At 48.2% G+C, this 14,436-nt stretch overlaps 1 protein-coding gene across 1 annotated transcript in view; it reads right to left on the bottom strand.

Moving 5' to 3' along the window:
- PLPP3 (phospholipid phosphatase 3) overlaps positions 1-13,428 on the bottom strand; it is a 45,239-nt gene extending 31,811 nt beyond the window's left edge. Inside the window, exon 1 of the mRNA XM_065673267.1 lies at positions 12,740-13,428. Within this exon, the coding sequence (XP_065529339.1) occupies positions 12,740-12,878 (139 nt within the window). The 5' untranslated portion in view covers positions 12,879-13,428. The remainder of the gene's footprint in view (positions 1-12,739) is intronic.
- Between the last annotated feature and the right edge of the window lie 1,008 nt (positions 13,429-14,436).

The following is a 14,436-nucleotide window of genomic DNA, read 5'->3' as shown; positions in this document are numbered from 1 at the left end:
CTCTCCCCCCTCCAGATACCCCCACCATTTGACTACATTTTCCTCTCTCCATAGGAGAAGCAGTTTCTCCATCACTCTTTGCTCCCATACCAGTGCAAAACGCCTTTGGCCCTGGGGGGAAAACTCAACGCCAGAAGGACTGCAAGCACAACCCTATGCTCCCACCACTTTATCCTTCTAATAAACCTATCACTGCATTTGACACAATACAGGGCTTGTCCAGCCATGAAAGCTTTCTTGCTTATCAGGAGAATTTTTTAATCAACTAGAAGGGAAAACATGGCCTGACATTTTATTGCTTCCTTGTGCTTTGCTGTCAGATGTCTCGGTTTCTTCCAATTTGTACTCTTGCTAATCTCTTTAACCAGGAATCAGGGGAAACCTCAAGTCTTTCATGCCCAGCAGCTTCTCCTGGGTAAATTGGAGGCAGGGCAGGCAGAGGAGTGTAGGGGCAGCGTAGGGGTAGCTCACAGTGGAGTGGGAGAAGAAGGCACCAGGCACCAAGCTCTCAGACTCCGTGCAGGTTCTGGGACACAGTTTTGTCCTGGCCACAATTACAAAACAACAAACAACGTCTGTGGGGAAGGGTCATAAGAAGTTCAGCTTTCCTCTATTAAAACCATCTGGTGCCTATAAAAAACCCCAACTGGTTGGTTGGGATGGTTGGTAGCACCTCCCCTCCCTGCTTGGCTCTTCCAGGCATTTCTTGGAGATGCCACCACAGGGGACAGAGCTGCTGCAAGGGGGCTGGTGGACACACACCCCACTTTGCATCCCTCCTGGTGTGAAGAAGGTCGCCCACCACCCATCTCGTTTCACTTCTCCTTATCCAAACCAGACCCTTCTTTATGAGGTGTTTGTCCCCTCAGCAACACAGGCTCCTACCTTAGTACCCCCTGTGAGAGGGCTGTGCTTTCTAAACCAAAGAAAACATCCTTGTGAGGCCAGTGTGGAACCCAGCAAAGGGTTTCTCCATACTGGAGACACCGACGGCTCCCTCTCCAGCACCAACAGCAAGAAGCATCGCCAAACCTGCAGGGGATGGGAACCTTTACTAAAAGAAAACCAAAACAAAACAGCCTAAACCTCCCCTTTGTTTCCAAAAGGAATAAAAGGAGGAGAGGGGGGCAAGAGAGAGAAAAGAGAGGAGCTTTTCCAGCCAGTTCCCTAGCCTGTAACACAAAACCATGCTGTGCTGGGAAACCTTACACCACGCAGCATCCAGCTCATGTACTCCTGCTCCGCTCGCCGCCTCCCGGATGCTTCCCCAAGCCCAAACTGCCCTAGAGAGAAGCCAAGCCTCAGCCTCTGCTGAAAAGCCTCTTTGTTTGGATTCCCTTTCCAAATCAGCGTATCCTGAGATTGAACTCCCTTCCATCCCTCTGCAGGGCTTTTTAATGTTCAGATGCCTTTGGCAGCAGCCAGATTTGCCAGCAGGTTTGCGGTCCTGTAATAGCATCCAAAGCCTCGGTGCTGGGGCACGTACAGCGCTAGGAACTTTCTTCACTTAAAGAAGAGAGGGGAGGAAGAAAAAGTATTGCAGAATTACTTCAAATGATCCTTTAATTGTGAATTGGGAACAGAGGAGCCAAGTGCTCCTTAATTAAACAGCTTTAATCAGCCTTCAATAGTCTACATTAAGGCACAGCAGTGAGCTGTAGAGGCACTATTTTTCCTCTCTTAAACTGGAATCACTGGAAGGAAACTAGACAAGTCACCAGAGAAACGCAGGCAGAGGGTCTGGTCCATACATGCATCACCAAGAGGGTTAGACTCCAACTGCTGCCATGAGCTTTCCTATGCCACCTCAACCACCATCACTCATTGCACCCAGAAACTAAACGCATTTCCCTGCACTGCCCCCTCTGTCTGCAAGCTCAGGGGCACAAGCCCATCACACATCCATACAGCCTCTGGCATGCAATGGGATGCTCCATTGGGGTTTGCGAGCATCCCAAAATCCTGCAGTCCCACAAAGGGCAAGAGATACGGTACACCCATGGCAGGACTTCTGGTCTAGCAAAGCCCCAACTGAGACCCACAAGTAGTATCAAGGGAGTATAGTTACCACTTGGAGCAAGACACAGTACCTCTTGTAGCAAGGGACTGTAATGGGAACACCAACCCTGCACCTTGCTCCAAACACCAGAGGGAAAAGTCAACCCTCTTCTCCAAAACCAGCCTCAGGCCTAGGACTTGAAGCAGTTTCACTGGGGAAAAGTTGCTTTCCACTTGCAGTTAGCATTTTAATCAGCCTCAGCATTACATCCTTTGTGAAAGCAAACCGCTGAGCACTTAAGCAGGTGGATTTTCAGACTGTGGACCCAATCCTGCGTTCATAAAGCAATACCAACTTTTGCAGACAACTCCAGCAAGAGCTAACGCAAAGCAAAGCCCCTGTTGCAACATCCACAATCCAGATGCATCCCAAACTATCCCACTTGTCTGGCTGTTTTAAACACACCGCATCCCTATACCCTGCAGTAGCTCTTGGAGCTGTAGCCACTGGAAATCTTTGTGCCCATGCACATGGTGATTCATCAAAACAGGCTCTCCCTAAAACACTAGTTGACTTTTCCATGGGTTTTGCATCTTACAAAGGTTCATACCAGCTCATTCAGAAAAATAAATGCCACAAAACTTCTCCTTTAAGGAGAAAAAAAAACCCAACAAAGCAAAAAACCACCCAACCCTCACAGCCCAATGCTTTAGAAATGCTTCCACATGCTAATCAGCCTCCTATTCAGTTCCAGGCTGAATAGGACTCCAACAATGACAAAGAAATACGCTGAACCTGTTCCACATTTCATCCCCTTCGCTCAAAATGTTGCTGTTACCTTGGTTTTCAGCTGCTTTGTGGGAGCTGCAGCAGAATGACAGCCGCAAGCTAAAGCTGCAGGGATGGTCAAGAAATGAGGAGTGCTAGACTTAGAATATATCGAGCCAAGATTATGGGGAAAAACTTGGAATTCTGTGATGATTTAAGTCACTGATGCTGCAAACTTTGATAAAAATAAGTATGAAAAAAAAACATGACATAAAAACCAAGGCCTCTACTGAAAACAGCTTCTTGTGGTCAGGCAGCAAAGCGAGGTTTTACTTAGCTTGGCAAATACGAGTAGGCTAAAGCCCTTGCTTTGAGAATTAGCCATTTGTGTGATGTATTATCAATGGGCAGCTGGATTAATGCATCTTTCCCCACATATCCTTAACCAGAAAAACTTCAGCTCTTAATTGGGGAACTGATGAGCCCGTTCCTGCTGCAATGGGTGAGCTGAGGTTGTTTCCCTCTTCTGCAGAACATGGAAGCATGGGAATGGAGCCATCCAGGGAAGCTTTCACAGGAATCAAGGTGGGAAGCTCCGGGATAGGTGCACACATGTCCTAGGGACATGGTTTGGCCCAAGCCCTGAATGGCGCAGGCTTCTCCTCCACACTTGCACATCGAGGATCTGATTTCAAAAGACACCTTGGGAGGCTGGGGATGGCCTGGCAGAGGCACTGAAGTCTGCAGCTTCACTGAAGTTGTTCAGAATTAGTGGTACCTCAGTAGCTCTGAAAGCCTCATTGGGAATGTGGGTGCATCTGTACGGGAAATGGCACCTTCAAAGTGTGCCCTTACCTTCACCTGGCTCCCTATCCCTGCACACACATGGAGGTGATGCTCCTGCAGCCTCCTTAAATTAGGAATTACCAGAGGCACAAACCTCCCCTATGACATGCCTGAGCAGGACCAGGGGCAGCAGGGCTTAAATCCTGGCCCAGGACTCTGAGGCTTTGGCTGGGCTGCAACTAAGAGAAGGGAGAAGTGAGAAGCAGCTCCCCAAAAAGCAAGGGCCATCTGATCAGTGATCAAAGAGCAGCTCCAGAAACCTGCTAACACCAAACTGACTCACAGCTATCAACTTCAAAGGAGTTTTGCTGCCTGCCATCAGCTTACCATCCCTCCAAAATTACTCTGTGAGCATCACTCAGAACATAAATGCACCCAGTGTTCAATAACCAGACCTGCTTATCAGCACCTTGCCACACTCTTTTCAACTCTCCCTTGAGAAACTAACACTTTAAAGGCTGGTGGGCTTTGCAGAAAAGCCTTGGAAGCCCTCAAAACGCTTGAGGTGCAGGACTGGTTGCCACATCCACTGTGCTGCTACAAAGACCGGTGCAAAGACCTTACTGTCAGCATTGGTGGGAATGATAACCAGGGCTGGGGTGCTCACTCCAGCAGCCTCAACCTGAGCCTTTCAGCCAGGCTTAAAGAAAGGCCCATCACACCACCCCAAAACACAGGTCATAAACAACTTGCTGAGCATCAAGGTGACAGGAAACCCAGAGCCCGTTTGGCACACTGGCCTTCAAATTCAGCAGCTGGACATCTTGAGGCATGCGGTGATGTCCCAGCATAAGCACGTGTTGAATTAGCAGCAATGCAATAAATACCTGTATGCAGCGCCCACTACATGCTTGACCAGACACAGAGGAACCGCTATAAAAGCTTCCAAAATGACTATCATTCTCACTAATTTACAGCAAAAGCAGGTGAAAGCTGATTGCAGGATGCCATGCAGCTTCTCACCTTTGCACAGCGGGGGGCTACAACCCTGGCACTGCTGAGAGAAGCAAACTCTCAGAGGGAGCATCATTTGTTTCAAGAGGGATGGCTGCCCCAAACCACTAACCAGCAACTTTCACTTTTTCTGTTTAAACCCACAAGAGGAAGAACCACTCTATTCCCAGCTCCTCCAACCAGGAAGGGTGAAGCAGCTCCAAGAGGAGCAGCCTGCTGCCTGCAAACTCCCAAAGCCGTGAAGGACACCTCCATATCACAGCCACCTTCGATGTTCAGGGCAAAGTCTGAGTCAACCCAGCAATGGCATTCCAGCCTCAATTTGTTGTGTCTTTCGGGCACCACAGAATAAGCCCACTGGTATGTTTCATGAGAATGGTTGGAGGCATCTCCCAAGCTTCTCTTTGCTATGGTCTACACAGCTTTCATGACTTCCTGTACAAGGGATGAAAAATTACTGGAAAGTACTAAAGGATTATGCACACTTTCCACTGATTCAGTGTCACCACCATTGCAGACCAACTGCAGCTTCATTTGGGCTTTGGCTAGCTGCCCCAGCCCAGCCCTTTAGCTCCTAACTAAGAGCACCATGTGCTCAGATAAGACAAGCTCATATATGGATGCAAGTTACAAGCAATGCTGGAACAAGAACACACAGCACAAAGAGCACAGGGCATCAGAAGCTCTGGAGTTAAATTACATGTTCTACTTATAACGCTTAGTGGATGTGCAGAGTTGGTTTCCAACCCTCTGTCTTCAAAACATCCAATGCATGTGAAAAACAAGCCCACTTACGTGACCAACTTGAAAGGATAGAGGTTACAGGAATTTCTGACACTTGGAAATCCATCAGGACAAACCTATTTTTCAAACTCATAAATACATTGTCCTGGTAATAAACTGAAGTTTTCCAATGGTTTCATCAAAAGCTATATGAAAACAAGTCAAATTCCTCTTTTTTGGTAATGTTCTGCCTCCTCAGGTCTAACTTGAGAAGCAGCTTCTGTGGATCTTGATCCCACTGTTAACCCCATGTTAACCCAATGTTAAGCCATCGCATGCAGCTAAAAGGCAAGAATGGATTCTCAAGTATGACTCCCCAACAGCTGGTCCAACACACCCCTGTATACAGATACCTGATCCATGCCAAGGAGCTTTCCATCTGCTAAAATGATGGAGCAGGTAGTGCTTCTCCAAAGTAGATGTCATGGGAGACAGCAAAATGGGCATAGAAAGGAGTGGCTTTGAAAGTGATATGAATGCCCTTCAGAGAAATGGGCCATGCTGATCCACGAGGAGATATGACAGACAAGGCAGCCTCTTCCCAACTTCTATTGGCACCTCTCCCCCACCCAGTTGAGGTACCTGCAAAGCCAAACTGAAGGCACGTACACAGCAGTGCAGTCTGCAGCACTGTGTTAGCAAGGGGGGAGCACAGAGCGCTGCTACAACTGCCTGAAAGGAGGATGGTGCTGGGAGGGGGCTGGCCTCTTTTCTCAAGTAACAAGAGGTAGGACAAGAGGAAACAGCCTCAAACTGCACCAGGGGAGGTTTAGACTGGATGTTAGGAACAATTCCTTCCCCAAAGGGTGCTCAGGCTTTGGAACAGGCTGTCCTGAGCAGTGCTGGAGTCACCGTCCCTGGAAGTGTTCACAAACCACGTGGATGAGGCCCTCAGTGCCATGGGTTAGCGGTGGCCTTGGCAGCGCTGGGGAACGACTGGACTTGAGGATTTTAAAGGTCTTTTCCAACCTTGTTGATGCTATGATTCCATGATTTAGCCTCTGCTACACAAAGGGTCCCACGGCTCTGCCAGACCAGCCAGTGAAAAATACAATAATCATTAAGTATATTCATAAAACTGACTTCAGGCTTTCAAATTACAGAATAAATGCTGGTTTACTTTAATTCACCCCTATTTTTTTTTTTTTGAGGCTTTATTCACTTCATTTTAATTTTCCAAGACTTTTTTTTTTCCTTTTTAAATATGAAACCTGACCTATCAGAACAACCCCAACCCAACTGCAGAAGCCAGTGCCCTGAGACAGAACAAAAAGAAAGAAGGAAATAATAAATGAAAGCACTCATACTACAACCCCAGCTGGCATCCTGCTGTCCAGGAGAGAAAGATGCATCTGAGGAGGGCGTTTTTCCCTGTTTCCTACCCCAGCCTCGGGAAACAGCTCCCCAGGGATCCACGGGGCCAGGGGAAGCTGCCATTCTCAGCGCTGGCTGCGTGGATGCTGGGGTAGGAGGGTTTGGAGGCTGCTGCCTTTCCCCACGCTGCCTTCAACAGGCATACCCTTGTTTGAGGCGCAGGCAGACCGGGCAACCACAACGGTCCCTTCTGGATTACCATGGATGAAGCGGGAGCATTGTATGAATGAAACAGAGAGGATGGAGTCTGCACTGCCAGAGCAAGCTATGGAGCAGAGCTGCGGCTTCCCCTCCACCCCCTTTTTAAAAGTCATTTCAGACGGAGATAGAGGCATGCAGACACCCTTCCTACCTTAGATACGGACACTAAAGAAGAGCCCTGGTTTGCAAGCTGGGTTTCCCAGCTGTGGTATGCAAACCATCCTTGGGCGGTATATGGAGGCACAGGCATCTGGAGGATATAGTGTCAGCCTGTATCTAGACAAACAAAGTCAGACCAAAGCAGCCTAAGAAAGGTATGCATATTAAATTGAGATTTAAAGGGTATAAAAATAATCTGTTTGATCTGGGAGCGATGTTTATATTATTTTCTGTGCTCACTACAAACAGACAATTAAAAGCAAAATGTCATCTACTCTAATTGTGATTCTCATCTCTCGCCTGTCTCAGCAGCAGGTACACGGGATTCAAAGCACTTCTGGCCATGAAGCAGTTGCACTTCATTCTGCTTTCCTGAAGACACATCTTCAGGCTGGCCAAATTCCACCAACTCGGGAAAGCCAGCAGATTTATACCCTCGAGGACTCAGTCTGCCATGGGTACAGCATTTCCTTGTTCTGCAATTAACACCTCAAGTATAATTGTCATTAATAACCTGCTCTTGATAGGTTTTTCTGTTTTCATAAAGCAAACACACACAGAAAAAGTGTATTTTAAACACCCCCAAAATATTTCTTTCTCTCCTTCCAGCCATCTTTGCCTCCTTTGGTCTTTCAAGGGAGGAGTAAAACTAAGGATTGGTATCATGCTTAGATGCTGACTGTTGCTTTAATAAGAAGCTTTTCAAGGCTCAGTAAATCTCCTTTGCTCCCAAGTTACAGTGGGGTACAATGCACAACCCCATGCCAAGATGCCACCTCTGCAAACCTGCCTTGCCAAAGCCCTTCCACACCCATCATCCCTAAGACAGTCCCTCCTGCCTTGTAGCAGCTCACTGCCTCTGTGAGATCCTACAGGTATTAAGCGATACATAAACATGAACAAGCAAACCCCATCTAGGGATGGATGCTCAAAACAAGATGACGACTCTCCACCCACACAGCTTCTTGTGTGTGGTATGGACTCAGTCCTTCCCAACACAGAGAAGACACAGCATGGAGAAGACAACACCAAGGCGCTAGGATTGCCTGGCTGGTTTAGTACAGTCAGACCTTGTTGTCTCTTGATGAAAATAATAAATGGTTGGGTCAGCAGTTTCTTCAGGAGCACATAGAAAGATGTTACTTACATGACAAGTGAGCCCTGCACGGCAGGGTAGTCTGAAAAGTAAAATAAAACACAACCCCAACCCAAAGCAAAATTGCTTAGCTCATCAAAGTCAACGTTACAGCATCTAAATAACTCTAACCTCACCCCTCATCTTTAATTCCTCCCACTCCTTACACTCAAATGACAAACCCAAGCCTGTTTGTGTCGATTTTCATGATGCGGTGACAGGGTCCCAACAGATCTCAAACCCCTTTTGCTTCTGAAAGGCAAACGATGACACAATTCTCTACACAGAAGAGGAAAGTTAAGAGTAATCTAAACTGTTAGCCCAAATTATAAGATTATATCCCCACTTACATAAACATGACAAGGTCCTGCTAGCGTAAATATTTACTTTCAAAGTTCATTTTAGCATCAAGCTCGCTACAGAAGAGGAGATGCCAAATTTGTGAGAAAGCTGAAGAGATACTAAGGTTGTAAGAGGCCTATCCATCTGTTGCTTCAAAACCCTCCAAAGGCAGTAAAACTTGCGTTGTACACATTAACTGGGATTGACAGAAGAGAGAAAATTTAAATCAGAGACAGAAAATAAGACGGGCAGTAAATTACATGCAGTTTACATCTCACCAGCCTGAAACACATGCTCCCATAAACCCCATTTCCACGAGCCTAGGAAGCAGGTACGCCAGATGAGATCCCTCTATTTTATAGCACAAGCAGGGCTTTTTGGTAGCTGTTCTACCTGCACAAGCTGCACAAATACAAGCTACCGAAGACACTCATCTGCCCTATCAGCCTTGCTGACACAGTCTTCCCCTCTTTCAAGCTTAAACGCTCTACTTGTTGCTCATCAGCAGAGCACAGGTGGCTGCTCAGTTTGCAGAACATGGGGATTCCCTGCTAAGGGAAAAAAAAAACAGGTCTAAGAGAAGAAAATTTAACCCTGGAAGCTACATCTGTAAGACCAGGCTCCAAAGCATCCCACCTCAAGGGTCAGGGCAGAAGGCTTTTCCTCACTGGCCCATGGCTCCTGCAGAAAGGTGGTGGCTGGTTGCAGCAGCTCCATGCAGTGTTGCATCTGGACAGCAGAATCCCACAGCACCAGGGAAAGCTTCACTGTGGGACTTGCCCCAGCTAGTCCCCGCCAGTAACAACTCTATGCCCTGGGCAGGAAGTGCAAGAAACTCCTGGCAAAGGAATAGGGCTGCAACTGGGCTGAAGATGATCAGATGAAAATAAAGCAAGGTCCTCCCGTCAAACCTCTTATTTTGATGCTCAGACTGTTCTCCCCATCTCTCCAACATGAAGACGCCAACTGGCTTAGCAGGGACAAATTCAGGCCCTCCAGCTGAGCTCCTCAATCACATTTTCAGATGTGCCGCAGCGACCAGCGAGACAGGGACAGGGCAGCAGGGACTCTTCCACACCACCAAGCTCGCCCGCAGCCCTAACAATTTCAGGAAGCATCTTCTAATGCTCTAAACAGAGTCCTCCTGAGAGGAGGAAGCAGATGGAGAAAGTTATTTTCCCCCCTCGGATGACCTGCTTTAATAAATGCACACTCAGTTCTTTTCTGCCGCTATTTCCGAGTTAAGCACTGACATGAAATGGCTGGGAAGTTCAGTGTTGGTGATGAAACCTCTTGTTCATGTAAGAAACCAGAGATTTGTCAGTGCCAAGTGCACTCGTTATGGGAGTGGGTTATTGGAAAATATTCAGCTCGCTGCCAACCCAGCCCAAGTTTGAAATGCAGGAGAAATGTGGGGTCTTGTTCAGTGCATCAACCTACTCCACCAGCAATGTACTTCTGCCAACGACTTGACAACTTTGCTTCTCAGGATTCCGAAGGAAGATACAGATCTTCCCCTTATGCATTTACTATCAAGATAACCACTGTACTTAATAAAGAAAGACAAAAGTGGCTCTTTCTAACAACTCACACCAAATTAAAGCTGAAGGAAGCTCTTGATAGCTCTGCTTTACTTATTCTAACTCCCTTAGATGTTTATGATAATTGTCTTCTGGGTAATTTGTTTAAATCTGAATGTAAACAAAGAAGGGTTTGTACACATCTACCACCTCACAGAGAGCTGACGTGTGTCATTCCTGAATGATATTTTACCCATAGTTTATTCTTTTCATCACCACCCCCCACCCCAGAAAACTAATTCAGGTCAGAATCAACAGCAGTACCTGCAGGAGAAGCCAACACAGCATCACCTCTGCAAATCAAATGACTGGTTTGATTATTTCCTAAAGTGTTCCTCAAATGAGAAAAAGCCTTCTATTTCCCTGTTACTCTGAATGTCTTTGGGCAGCTGCTCAAGAGGCATAACTCATTTTAACTGCACTGGAGGCCATTGGCCATGTGCCTATATGCACCAGCACAAGACCTCTACAGAGCAACTCCACCTTAACACAAGTCAACGTACCCAGTTCTGCTCCTCATTATCTTACACAGGACTCCGGGCTTTTTTACTGAACTTATAAATACCCATCAACTTGTATGTATCCAACTTTCTCCTACACTTCAGCTACAGCACCTTTTTTTCCCCTTACAAAGTAGGGTTTTTTACAAGGTCAGAAATGAAGAAAATGGGAATCAAGTACTTGGAAACAATAAACTCTTAAGTCTCCCCTAGCAAAAGGTAGAGAGAAGGGCAAACCAAGCCTACTGGGAGTGGGGCAGCTGGCTTTCACAGCAACTCATGCCCAGTCATCCACCAACAGGTCCGATACTACTGCTCTGGATGTATTTGAAAAGCCCATCCCCAAACACACATCATGGGCTATCCATCATATAATCACCTCCCTTAACACGTCCCACCCATACTCTTCACCTGCCAGTGATCAGCCAGATCTAAACTTTCCTTCAGCTGTTGAATTCATGCTCTTACATTTAAATGCTCCTCACACTAAAACAAAAACCCCAATAAACCCCAAAACAAAAACAAAACCCTACAAGCAAACCAACTCTGGTGTTTACTTTCTGATTTCCACCTGTAGTAATGTGAAACAAAGCAACACTCACAGTTTTTGCTGTCTCACATTATTCCCAGCTAACAATACCTTCTAGTGATGCTTGATAAGTTCTGTTTACCCAAACTATCACAAGTAGAATAACACATGTCAACTAACTGCTTTTTCATTTAGGACCTTTAAGTCTAAAGAAGAGGAAGAAAAACCCTTTACCCATTCAAATAACACTTACTCATGACAGAAATGCCTGAAGTTAAGAAAACTTACGTAAATATAAGTTTAAAAGTTCTAACTCCAAAGAGCTGTTTTACTAGGAATCCAACCTTCTGTTTAAATAAGTGAGGTAACTCAAGCAAGTTATGTTTCTACTTATATTAGTTTCATATATGGGATATCAAGTATTTTTATTTTTTCCAGATACAAGGAGATGGAGCTTTCTGCACTGGCCTCTGTTCTTGTGGGAATGCAAAGAGAAAACCATGCCTCCCTTCTTAATGTATCAGTGCCTAGTAATATACACCAGATGATCAATAAACTACATAAAAATTAAATCAAACTGACAGCCTTTAGAAAAAAATGGGCTCTAAGCAGAAACAATTGTTTTAAAGACTGTGGTGTCTGGAGTATTAAACTCACGTGCTGCTGTGTTATTAATCTCTTTGTTGGAAGCCAGTTGATTTCCCCTGCCTGTGTCTGTCAATTAAATATTCAGCATTGCAGCCACAATTGAACAGTTGATGTTTTGGCATGCAAAATCTTTTCGAGACAGCCTGTTGACAGTTTCCTTACATGTCATACCATTCCCAAACGCCGAGCGGGCTAGCAAACCCAGACCTCTGCCAGGGACTATGGGATGCCCGAGAACACTTCAAAGCAAGGGTTCAAAACGAGTTGCCTGCCACCAGACACCCTAGAGAGGTAGACCTGACAGCCGAGCAATACAAAGTAACTAAAACAGCAAGAGTTTCTCCTTTCCCCCCCCCCCATTTTTAATGAAAGCACCCAAGCTGCGCGCTTTGCCGTGGAGCACTACCTCCACCTGGAGCTGGCCCTGCCGCTGGCCCTGCACCGGGGGTGATGGCCCGGCTTGGGGGCTCCACCGGGGACCTGGAGCAGGGGCACATCCCCGAGCCCACAGTGCCCCCTGCGCACCGCTGGCGGCCGGGCTGAGCCCCGCCACCCGCCGGATCGAGACATGGGGGAGAGGAGGTAAATATAACACTAATAATCAGTAAATCGGGGAGAGAGGGTGCTCGAGGGTGCTGCGGGTGCCCTGCTTACCCCCCCCCCCCCCCCCCGGCCGCCATCCCCGCTGTGACCCCGATAGGACCCGGTCCCCACCACCCGGCCCCAGCGCTCCCCGGCCCAGCCCCGTCGCTCCCCGGCTCGGCTCGGCCGGCGGCCCCGCTCCGCTTTTGTTTGGGAAGCGGCACGGCCGAGCTCTGCCCGCCCTCCCGCCGCGAAACCTTCCCAAAGTGGGAACCCGAAGGGCTACGAGGGGGATAATGGAGGGGAGCGGAGCCCCGCGGAGCCCCCGCGACTGCTCACCCATGACGAGGCAGAGAAAGTCGAGGCAGATGAGCAGGGCTTTCTTGCTGCTGCTCTTGGCCGGGTTGTTGTTCAGCGCCGGGCTGCCCCCATTCTTGCTCTCCGGCGGGATCGCCTTATCGTACTTGTAGCTCTGCATTATCGGGGGCGAACGCCCGAGCCGTGCCGTGCCGAGCCGAGCCGGGCCGCTCCGAGCCGGGCCGCGCCGCGCCGCTCCGAGCCGTGCCGGGCCGGACTCACACGCGGAGCGCCGGGGAGGTGCTGCCGGAGCCGCTCCCGGCCTCTCCGGTGGGGCACGGGAGGCGAAAAGCAGGCGGGTCTTCCCTCAGAAAAGCAATTGGAAGTAGCAAAACAAAACCAAAACAAGCACAAAACCACCAGCGAAGGAGGGAAGGGGGAGCGAGGGAGAAGTTTGCGGGTGTCCCAAGGCGGTGGAAAAGTCCTGGAGGAAAAGCCGGGGGGCGGGATGAAAAGAAGAAAATATATATGTATCAAGAGCTCAGTACGCGGAGGGGAAAAGGTGCGGAGCGGGGAGCCGAGGCTGACTCCCAAGGCAGGTGGGTTGTGCGCTGCTGCTCCGCGCTTTTAGCTCTGCTCCGCGCTGCGCTGCGCTGGGGGCTCCCGCCGCGCCCGCCCCGGCCGCTCTGGGAGCCACCGGTTTGTTTCTGCACTTTTATTTCGCGAGGTCCTTTCCACCCCTTAGGAGAAAAAAAAAGAAAGAAGGGGAGGAGGTGGTGGTGGGGGGGTGTGTGTAAAATAGAGCCCGTCACTTCGCCTCGGATGGGATATCCAAGTAAGCACAGCCCCTTTCCTGCAGCTGACATTTTACATAGATAATGAACTCCACATTTTTTTCCTGAGGGAAGTTAAAAAAAAAAAAAAAAAAAAAAGGGGGAAAAAAAAAAAAAAAGTCAGGAACTAAAGTTTGGTGGTGGTTTTTTTTTTTTTTTTTTTTCCCCTCGCAGACCAGAAGGAGGGAGCCTCTAGCGTTCACAAGGCAAAGAGAGGAGCGCAAGGGGGGAGGAGGAAAACAACCAGCCTGTTCCAAGCCTGCAGGGAGGACTAGGGAAGGTGGTAACGGTGTGAGGGGCAGAAAACAGGGTCAGAAGTCAGGGACTGTAGTGACAGGACAAGGGGTAACGGGTTAAAACTTAAACAGGGGAAGTTTAGATTGGATATAAGGAGGAAATTCTTTCCTGTTAGGGTGGTGAGGCACTGGAATGGGTTGCCCAGGGAGGTTGTGAGTGCTCCATCCCTGGCAGTGTTCAAGGCCAGGTTGGACAGAGCCTTGGGTGGGATGGTTTAGTGTGAGGTGTCCCTGCCCATGGCAGGGGGGTTGGAACTGGATGATCTTAAGGTCCTTTCCAACCCAAACCATTCTGTGATTCTATGATTCTATAAACGAGTAATAAATAACGTGAAACATTTTTCTCCTGGTTTTCGCTCTTGTCCTCCAGCTCTGTGCCAAGTGCTGAGACTTTTCCCAGGTTTGCAGTGCTCAAAGACCCCAGTGGGGTGATTTTGGTAGGGCTGCATCCTGCCCTGCCTGGTCAGTGGTGAAGGATGGGGTTGGCCATTAGTGGTACCCCCACCAAGCTGTAGTAGCTTTTCCCTCCCGCACCAGCAACACCAGCTTCAGCAAATGAACATAACGAGAGTGTCTGGAGTTTGGTGAGGGATTAGTATGTTGGTTAATC

Source organism: Lathamus discolor, chromosome 3, assembly GCF_037157495.1.
Source record: "Lathamus discolor isolate bLatDis1 chromosome 3, bLatDis1.hap1, whole genome shotgun sequence".
Classification (NCBI taxonomy): domain Eukaryota; kingdom Metazoa; phylum Chordata; class Aves; order Psittaciformes; family Psittacidae; genus Lathamus; species Lathamus discolor.
This window is presented reverse-complemented; position numbering and strand designations above follow the sequence as displayed.